At 45.0% G+C, this 10,862-nt stretch overlaps 1 protein-coding gene across 1 annotated transcript in view; it reads right to left on the reverse strand.

The window, feature by feature from the left end:
• The window catches only part of CIMAP2 (ciliary microtubule associated protein 2), a 114,377-nt gene extending 110,345 nt beyond the window's left edge, over positions 1-4,032 (reverse strand). Inside the window, exon 1 of the mRNA XM_085602536.1 lies at positions 3,896-4,032. Coding sequence (XP_085458662.1) covers positions 3,896-3,945 — 50 coding nt within the window. The 5' untranslated portion in view covers positions 3,946-4,032. The remainder of the gene's footprint in view (positions 1-3,895) is intronic.
• Between the last annotated feature and the right edge of the window lie 6,830 nt (positions 4,033-10,862).

The raw sequence follows: 10,862 nt of genomic DNA on the forward strand, positions 1-10,862 counted from the left end.
GGAGTGGAGGAAGTAGACTTTTTCCTCTTAAATCTATTTTTGGGAAATTGTGGTTCAAGACTGGAATCCCAAGAACACATTTCAGGTCTACCAGATAATTTGAATTGCTGTCCCATTCACCTTGTTTGAAATTAATTTTCCTAGGGGCAACACAGTCAACACACCACACCTTCTACTTGCCTCACCCCTTCTGCATTTCCACTTCTTCACCCATAGCCAACTCTTACCTCTACTGTTCGTTTTCCTTCTTTACCATTTGTCCTCAAAAGGCCATTTTTCAGGCCAACCTTCTCTAATTCCAGGTGTGTTCAAAGTAGGCAAGCGGGCCAACCGTCTCTAATTCCAGGGATGTTCAAATTAGGCAAGCTGGATCCACACCAGATTTTCATGATGCCCACCTAAGATATTTTCACATACAATTTACCTAATGGGTAGCATTTACATAGTCAGTGATTACTGTAAAAATGTGGCATGGATCCAGCCCTCTTGGACCTTCGCTGAACATCCTAGATCTATTCTGTATAACTGGAGTCTCTGTGTTCAAGTATGACCTATAATGAAAAATCGCCTTTTTAACATACCTCTTAAAAAGAAATCGTACACTACAACACACAACAGTAGTTAAATGTGGTCCAGGGAAGACATGGCTTGGCAGTTCGGGCTGGACTGTTCCCATGAGGCACAGGGTCAGACCGATTTGCATATGGCCATGTTGAACTGGGGTGGCAGAGTGAGCTAAAGAACGGTGATGGATTAAACCCAGATCAGTTGACTGGGGGTGAGTGCTTGCAATGTTCAACACTCCGTCCATCATTCCCTTTGGTTTTTGCTAATGCAAAAAACAGACAGAGGAAACTCTTCAAACTGCTAAAAGATCAATCTAACAAAATGGCCAAATCCTCTCTAATAGCAACAAAATCAAACATCAGCTGTGAAGAATTCTCATCCTTCTTTACAGCCAAATCCATCTCCCTGGAGGTGGAGCTCAAGAATGCTGCGGAGGACCCCTCAATCCAAATGAGCACTCCAGCTAAGCTTCAATCTTAACCAGTTCAGGCAATGCCCACAAATAAGGCTCTATGGTCAGAATTCAAGTTATATGACCACAAAGATATTGTCAAAAAGCTATTAACCATAAAACCATTTCAATGACCCTCTCCCCTCATAATGCTGGTCTACAATAAACCACTTGATCATCCCCTCGTAGACCAAGATTATTAATGCTTCGCTATCGCAAGGCTCAATATCGGACTGCCTAAAAACAGGGCAAGTCATTCCAATCTTAAAAAAACCTACCGAGAACCTCTCAGACCCTAACACCTTTTGATCTGTAACAAAGATTCTCATGCTAGCCAAAGTTCTGGAAAACTGTATTCAACAACAACTGAGGCGACACATTTCTGAATTCAAACTTCTGAATGACTGCCAATTGGGGTTCAGACCAAACTACAGTACTGAAACAGCAATTCTGCACATAGTGGATGACACGCTACTTGCGCTAGACCGCAATCAATCAATCAATCAAACAACATTTGTAGAGTGCACTACATACCCTTGAGGGTCTCAAGGCGCTGGGGGGCGGCTGCAACTGATCGAACAGCCAGGTTGTCACGTCCAAGCGTAGTTAGTGGTGGGAATCACATTAGGCGTGAGTATGTGTGGGTAGTTACGTACTTCATGAATGGCAGAACTACGTGTCCCATCATCCTGCAGGACTCATCACCTGCCTCATTAGCGGAACGCCTTCATAATCACCGACCAGGGGCTGCCCGGTGCTTGTCAATCCCGCAATATCCACTGAGCTGCTTGACCTGCCTCTATCTTTGACCCGAAAGGATTCCCATTCCCCGATACTAACTACAGCCGTGCTTCGCACGCAGCAACCGTATCGCCTGGAGTCCTTGAACGAGATTTACCCCGAGCGCGCTGGAGCGCATCCCTGAGCCGTTAATCGGCTTCCCCCGAGTTCGTACACCCGGCATTGCCCATCATACGAATTACCTTGTTTTCTGAGCTGGCGCTCATCGGCGAGCCGATTGAAAGGCTCGGATCCCGTTTCCTTGGCATTTCTTCTGTTTTTGAGGTGCTGGTTTATCGAGCCGTTTGAAAGGCTCGTCTTTCTTTCTTTACTTCCGCGTTATTTCCGCCAGCAGGGGGTACTCTAACACCGCGCTGGAGCGCTTTCAAAGCCGTCACGAAGTCCGGCTTGTTATCAGTGTTCTCTGGGCACGGAGGAGCTTCTCTGCATAACAGCCTCTGCGTGCGCTCTCTCTACAACAGCAATTATAAGAAAAAGGCGCCTGAAGTACCCTACGCGATCGGCTCACCTTCCCTCCCAGCTAAGTACTCTTTATTTTTATTTTGTGGGAAGTTGGTACTATCGCAGGACAAGGCGCATCTTTTAGTTTGAATACAAGTGAGCACAAGTATGGTTTGTTCATGCCTTTAGCAATCAGCTTCAGGGTAGCTCTGCAACAAACACTGTGAAGTAAGTGCCTGCTTTATAATTAACTTTGTACTACCCTCACTACTGGCTGTTGTTGGTACATGTGTGTTGTGTTTGTTTCTCACTGCAGGGAACACGGGGATAGACAGCTGGAGAACCCGGATTGGACCAAGGTCTAGTACCTTCCCTCTGAGAGTGATTTCGCAGCGGCACCTTTATTGTTTACTTTGTCCCTTTTTTCCCTTTCCCCTGTTATGGAGTTGTCTGTTGAGTGACATACTTACGCTCAAGGGCTGCTCCGTAGTGGGGACAGGGTTACCTGACATCCATCATCGCTCCCGCTGTATCCGGCTTGGTAGGTTAGCGGTTTCCTGTCGAAGGTCTGACACAGGTCTTGAGTAGCCTCCTGAAGGTCAGCAGGTCTTGGGTCTGTCGTAGGTTCAGATGAGACATGTCTCCTAATTCTGCTCAACCTGTCGTTCGCATTCAACATGGCAAACCATGTCAAAATGCTAGACCGACTGGAGGAAAGGATGGCATTAGTGGGCACTGTACTAGAGTGGTTTAGATCCTTCTTAGAGAATAGATGGCAAAGAGTGACCTTGAACCAAACACTATCAGCATCCTCCCCAAATCTTATTGGAGTACCACAGCGATCAACACTATACCCTGCGGTATTCAATTAATATGTAGAACCACTAACAGAAATTTTACAACAGGCAATCATCTCCTTCCACGTGTATGCAGATGACGCACAGCTATATATCAAGATTACATTGTTAGAAGAGATCATCATCATGAACCAGGCTTTAAAGAGGACCGCTCGTTGGCTAACTAATAATCATCTCAATTAAACAATTTGCTGTGTTGTCCTGCGAAGTATAAATATATTCCTCTATATTCAAAGGGGGTTTACGGTTAGGAGAGTAGCAGTGAGATCACGGGTTTGTTACCAAAAGTCATCTGTGTTAAATAGAATCGTGAGTCTAGTTATATCAAGAGGAATGATACAATCGTACACAAGTGCTAAAATCGCGAGTCGTGCTGGAATAGCGGTGTTGTTATACAAAATCTTGAGAATTTCGACAAAATCGTACTTACCTGACAAAGTCATAAATTAGAATATATAATATAATGCAACATGGTTTAAATTACATTACAGCGTAACTTTCATGGTCGGTGTGTGTCTGTGCCCATAGAGTGGACATTCCACTGGAGTCGAGAGTTTTAAAGTGATTAAAATGACACAATAGATTGCAGATAGAAAAAAATAAATGTAATGAGGGTAATGGATCTTTCCATTTAAAAATAAAATGAGAGAGAATGTCAGTCTTCGTGAATTTTACCAATTGTTCTACTCAGCACATTCGGAGCAAATTATAAGTGACTGCTGAAGATAGTGTGATCTCATGTTTGATGCTCTGGTCAGTGTGTAGCGGGTCAACTCACCTTGCTGCCTGGGAGCCGAAGGGGGCTCCCTCGAACTTCTTCGCCGCCATGGGTGGCTGCAGTCTGTCCGGCTAGCGGTGTCCGCGGGAGCCGTGGCTGCTTCGCACACTGACAGCCAGGTCCGGGAAGACGGCCAATCTGCCAAGAGGCACGCGCTCACTCATTGGTCGCCATAGCAACCCGGCGACGCTCTGAGAACTTGTGCAGCCGCCTCGGAGTGCGCAGCCGTTCTGCGCAGGTGGGCGTGTTGCATCCTTCATTTGTCTATGAGAGAGGAACATTTTCTCCAACGGGAAAACGGATGGTTTACCCCTGCGCTCAAGTGGATGGATGCCAGGCGTTCCGAGTGTATTCAGTCGTGAGTAATTCATGCCTGGTGGGGACATTTTCGTATTTCTGCCTGAGTATAACTGAGCAGTCGGGGCGGTGAGTGTTGTGGCAGGGTGAGACGTGATTAAATAGAACCTAATATCCCATAGAGATTGGGAAGCCAACAGTTTAACAGGGGGAGACTACCCAAAGGATCTGATCTTGGTGCCGGTGCACGAGCCGAGCCCTGAAAACATTTGCTGTGTAAACCGTACTATAACCATCAAGTAAAATATGGTAAAGTACCATCAAATAAAAATAAACAAGTGTATTTCTTTAACATTTGAAAGCTTTCACATTAATTGGTCACATTATAGCACTGCACTGAGAAGTACTTACTAAAAGTGATCGTTTTATACAACTGGAAGTTTGAACTTACATATTTGAAAGTGCTTTCATAAGGAATAATGAAGAAAAAAAATTCTACTGTCGGCAGCTCTCACTACATTGCCTGATCCTGGGAGTAGTGTCTTGCAAGTTAGAGATGATCAAACCCTTTTGGCTCTGGGGGACTCCATAGAACTGTGACATAAGTGTGAGAGTGGAATGCATTGAAGGCTACTTTAGAATGTTGTGTTCGTAGTTACACACAGACTAATAAAAACGTGTAAAACTTAAGCTCCATGTGTGGTGTAGTCATTTGCAGGTACCCAAGCTGGGAAGAACGCTACAACCGGCGACGTGTTAGAGGATAAGTAACCCGATGATCAACAGTGCTCTCCCAGGGAGTTCGCCGTTGTCCAAGTAAACTGCTCATGGATGCCACGTGTGTTGCAGTCGAAGTACGTAATCAGCATTTAACACATGAGGAGTCAAAGCACAACTCCAACTACTGTAAAGAAGTTGAAAACAATGAAAGATTCACACAAAAATCTACATATCAGTGATCGAGAACCTGCTGGTCAAACTGTACATAAAGGTATCGCGCTGCTAGGCAATATATAGTCACACGTAATATTGTCATACGTCACCAACCAAAATTCCCTTTTTGCGCCAGCTGACCACCACCGTGTAAACCAAATCTCTTCTCTCGTTTTCTGACCTCGGGAAGAGAATTGAACCCTGAATGTGCCACTTACAGACCATTCTGACACACTCTTTGCACCAACTTAGTATGTGCCAACATGAATTTCTCCTCAAACTTCTGCTTTGCATCCAAATTGTCACTGCAACTTTTTACATATCTAAGGATCTCGTCTAAGGACTTTGACTGCCAACAAATCACATTCTGCTGTTTATTTATTTGAAAAGTTTTATAGAGCGCGAACAAGTCCCAAACAGGTATCAGAGCGCTGTACAAAGTAACGAACGTTGGCATGAGATAACAGCATGAGTACAGTGCAATAAGGAACATAAAAGGTACCCAGAACATAAAAAGTACATGGGGGTGCAAGGGGAAGACGAAATAACAAGCGATCAACAGGTATCGGCCCTACTGGTAGGCGCAGTGCAGTTCTAGCAGAGCAGTATGTCAAAAGGACAACAAAACATATTTTGAAATGCAATGTAAAACGATTGTCAAACAGGAGAAGGAAGTGGCATCAGGGCTATTGCTGATGAAGTTCATTCAGGAGTAGCCATTTGACATTTTTGGTGAATGAAGCAGTCGATGGGTTGGATCTGATCTCAGGCGGAAGGGCATTCCAAATTCTTGGAGCGAGCCCGGAGAAGGTATGGTTGTAAGTTCTTTCCTTGTTGAGTTTAGGAGGTTTCAGTAGTAGAGTATTAGAGCTTCTTAATATCCGACTAGAGCCGGAGAGCTCAAGTTTTTTTGCCAGGTAAACGGGGTTGTTGTAGTGAATAGCTTTATGCGTCAGGCAGGCTATCTTGAAACGGATCCTAGCTTCAATGGAAAACCAGTTAAGTTGAATTAAGTCAGGTGTGATATGGTCATGTTTTCTGGAGCCTGTGATGAGTCTGGCAGAGGCATTCAGAGTGTCTCTTAGCAGAGCTAAACTAGCTTTAGGATGCCCAGCTGGGGTCACCAAACCATATTCCAGTCGTGAGATAACTAGGATTGGACTGCTGACTGGATGTCCTCAGGAGGTAAGAAAGGCTTGATTTTCCTAAGAGTGTTGAGCTGATGATTGGCACTCCTTATGGAGGCACTGATGTGCGCTTGCATATTTAGGTATCTGTCCAGGTTGACGCCTAAAGATCTAGCAGAGTCAACAATATGAAGGGTGCAGTGGAGTGCGGAAAGATGTTTCATCCAGTCTTGCGTGGGTGCTGAGTGGTTACGGGGAGTAATTAGGAGAAATTCTGTTTTTAGGGTATTTAATAACAGATGATTATGCATTAGCAGTTGTTGAGTTTTTAGAAGCGCCCCATTAAGAGTTTTTATGACATCTGTAAAGGAAATCTTCAAATACAGTTGAGTGTCATCCGCGTACATATGGTATTGAATGCTAGCGCAGTTCAGAATATCAGATAGAGGTTCCATGAAGAGGTTGAAGAGCGTGGGTGAGAGTGCCAAACCTTGATGTACCCCAATAGTGAACGGGGTACTAGCAGCAAGTGATTGGTTGACTTTGATTCTTTGGGTACGGTCATGTAGGAAAGAGGCAAACCAATTTAAGACAGGGCCAGATAACCCCATCTTATGTTGAAGAAGTAATCAAGTTATCATGTTTGATAGTGTCAAATGCAGAGGACAAGTCAAGAAGGATCAGAAGACAAAGAACACCTTGGTCAAGCGATCTCAAGGCGTCATCAACAATATGAGTTTGAGCTGTTTTTGTACTGTGCCCCGCTCTAAAGTCTAACTGGTAGACGTCAAGGAGCTAAAATTTCTCGATGTGGTTGCATAGCTGTGTGTGAATGCATTTCTCGAGCAACTCAGCTAAAGACATGATGCTGGTGAGCGGACGGAAATTGTTGGGATCCGCTAAGTCGGCATTTGGCTTCTTGGGGATGGGCATGACTTGCCCCATCTTAAGGCAGTCAGGAATCCTCCCCTGCAAAACAGATTGGCGAATGATCCGGGTCCAGAGAGGGAGAATGGCCGAGTTGAGATCTTTGAGAAGCTTAGCGGGTATGGGATCACTGAAATGATTGGAGGGTTTTAAAGACGCCAAAGAATGTAACAGCTCTGCTACATCCGGGAGCCAGAAATAATTCCAAGAGGCATTGTTTTTGGGAGTGCACACTATGGAGTAGAGAGGAGCACACACTATCGTAGGTACTGCAGTAGCAAGGGAGCTCACAGACCGCAAGTTAGGAATGGCACTTTGTAGATCCAGTTCAATAATCCTAGACTTTTCTGAAAAGTGCGCTCAGAAGTCTTCCCCACTGGGGCAGGGAGTCTTGAGTGCTGGGATAAGATTAGTAGAGTGGTTAGCTTGTTGTTTGATGAGTTCAAACAATTTCTTGTGTCGGTTTTTAGCGCGGTCAAGCTGAGCCCTGAAATGATCTGTTTTAGCACTGTGAATGTGTTTGTTGTAAGCGCATCTCAACCTCCTTAACTTATTGAGACTAGTCGTGGAGGGAGCATTTCTCCATCGTCTCTCAGATATCCTAAGTTTGTAACGTTCCTCATTAAGGGCACCATTGAACCAGGGTTTGGATTGTGTGATCGGAATCCTTGACATAGAGTTGATGTAATGATCCATCAACTCGTCCACTTTGTTCATGTCAGGGGAAGGTTCAAGAAGATTCTTGCTCATGTTAGTTAGATTATTGATGTTGATGTCTCTCCGAGTGTGAACCTGCTGTTTGTTTTTAAGCGGTTGACCTTGTCTGAGCAAGACCTTTTCCAAAATGTGAAAGGAGATTTGGTGATGATCCGACCAATCACAGAGTACAATGTCATCAAGGGGAATGGTGTGGTCTCTAGCTATGATAAGGTCAAGGGTAGCGCCCTTGTTGTGGGTGGGTCCATTGCAGGCCTGGATGAAGTTGAGGTCAGAGAGAAAAGCCTTAAAGGTGCAAACTAAGGGATCATTTGTCTCATTCCAGTGAAGGTTGAAGGCACTGAGGAAGATATGGTTAGGGTGAAGGACGCGGCAAGCGGAAATGGACTCCATCATTTGCTCTATGAAGTGCAGGTTATCCCCAGGGGGATGATATATTGTGGGAAGCACACAAACAATCTTGCCATTGTTCCAGATCTCGGTGTCTAGGTGCTCACAGGAGGACATCCGAGCATTTTGAGCCTGCTTCAACATGAGGCTGGAGCGATGGATGCAGGCAATGCCCACTTCTCCTGCCCCTCCCCCCCCCCCCCCCCCCCCCCCCGATTTGACAGGTCTATCTCATCTGATTATGTCATAATCAGGAGGGATTAAGATATCGAGCATTGGGGAGAGGAGTCATCGAGCCAAGTTTCAGTACGGATCAGGAGGTCCAATTCTTGTGATATGATGAGTTCAGAGATATCCACTGCGTATTTCACTGCTGATCTTGAGTTGAGAAGCATTGATTTGAAATGAGAGTTGGTAGTTGCCTCTACGAGGTGAGAAGTGGTGATGTGAAGTAGGATATCCTTATTCACTGATCTAATGTTAACACTAGGTTTTTTTACCAGGGTCAGAGGAGATGTTGGTATGTTGAATGGAGAGTCCGCAGAGCCATCATACGACAGCAATAGTGCGAGCGTGTCCTCATCCGACAACTGAGGCAAAAACCTAAGTGGTATGGACTGGTGGCTAGGAAGAGGTCGAGAGGGCCAGCGTGGGTTGAGAGGGTTAGTGAGAGAAGACCTTTCCACTCCACAACGTTTAATACTTGCTGGAAGAGTAGGTAGATCATGCCCAAAGGAGAGATAGAGTTTGCAAAACCTCTCAGTCTTCAATAAGCAGTGTAGGAGGGTCTTGAAGTTATCCTTTACAGTAAGGAGGTCCTGCTTGAGGTCAACCAATTCCTTCTCAAGCAGGCGGAGTCTATCATAACCAAGTACCAGCCCAGAATAAGATAATGGGTGGGGCCCCTTACCCTCGCAAAGATTGCATGGGGAGACAGACCCCCACTTGAGATCAGTTATAGTTTCCATTGGGGGGGAGGATTAGCATTGAGGACGTCCAGGTTCTGAGCAGGAGGTTGAAGAGAAAACCTATGAGGCTGAGTGTTGGAGGGCACGGTGACTTTTTCCTTTGAAATGGGTAAAATGGGTGGAGAGATAGGAGAGGGGGAAGGCAGTAGAGGGTTATAAGGTAAGGTGCTGGGGTACAAAATTGGGTGCAGAGTAGGATAAGCAATCGGATTAGAGTTACTGGCACTTGGAGATGAAAAGCACAGTGTGTCAGGTTTGGTATTGAGAGTATTACACTCATTAACTGTGTCGTGGGAGGTATCAGAATGGCTCATAGTGAGAGAGGGGAGGTGGAGAAGGCGAAAACATAGTGTGAGGAAGCAGAAGTAATGGGGAGACTAAAATGATCTAGACTGGCAGGTTCAGGGTTGAAGATAGGGTTGTAGGGGAGGAGACAGAGTAGGAGGGCGCGGAAGGTACAGCAATTATGGGGAGACTAGAATGACCAATACTAACAGGATAAGGGTTAGTAAGTGTATTTTTAATCCTATTAAAAATACTGTCAAAGCGATTCAGATTCAGGTCAGAGGCTTGAATAAGGATGTTGCCATTATTGTAGAGAGAAATGGTCCGTTCCGCATTGAGGACTGGGGAACGAATTATGATTATTCGGAACCCATGGGGGGGTTTTGCACAGAGCTTTGGAACACAGTGTATCAGTTAAGGCTCTTCTCCACTTGGCTCTTCTGGTTGTGTAGAAGATAAGGTCTGTCACCCCTACGCCCTTAGACGCACACAAATAGGTATCAGAGATAAGAGTTTCAGGAAAGCGTTTGAGTAGATTGTGTTTAAAGTTCTTTGCTGCGTTCTTCGAGAGGTTGGGAGGGTAGACATTCTTGAACGCATTAATGCCTACCCATGCCAGGCAGTTAAAGGATCGAGTAGTAGGCTGCGCCATGGTAAGTAAAGCACGCAGAGTAAGGGGTGAGGAAGGCAACGTTCCGATATAGTTGAGTTTTCCAAAAGCGAGAAGTTGTAAAACCAATTTTTGGGGAGAAAAATACAACTCTTAAGTTACAAGTTCAGCATCGCAATGTGCAATATTCCCCACATAGGTTTCAAGATCGACAGAGTTATGTACGTGGATGCTCTAGCTAGTTGTTGAGATATCACCAGCGGCAACATAGTACCTTATTGCAAACAAAGAAAAGATCAACTCTTGGGTTACAAGTTCGACATCGCAAAGTGTAATATCCCCCTCATAGGTTTCAAGTTGCTGTATATGGAAATTAATTTCTGGATGCAAATTGAGTACGAACGGAGACAGGAACTCACTAAGATTCACCCATTCCAGATTTTGGACGCCACTAAGCTGTCAGAAAACTTGCACCAACCTCTCATAATGAGCATGCACTGACTCTTTGGAATCTTGAGTAGTTCTGGTTATTTTGAGCCAATCCAATTCCTTCGCTGGGACCTTCATTTTTAATAGAGTAATTACCTGGTTTTATTTGTCCATGGCAGTTGGGGATGGTAGATTTGTCTGGCCTCCTTTGGCAGCTCATTGTCGGGCCAACCTATGACCACTTTGCATTCTTCTCACAAATTCTTGGAGAGCACAATTTGAAA

Source organism: Triturus cristatus, chromosome 4_2, assembly GCF_964204655.1.
Source record: "Triturus cristatus chromosome 4_2, aTriCri1.1, whole genome shotgun sequence".
Classification (NCBI taxonomy): domain Eukaryota; kingdom Metazoa; phylum Chordata; class Amphibia; order Caudata; family Salamandridae; genus Triturus; species Triturus cristatus.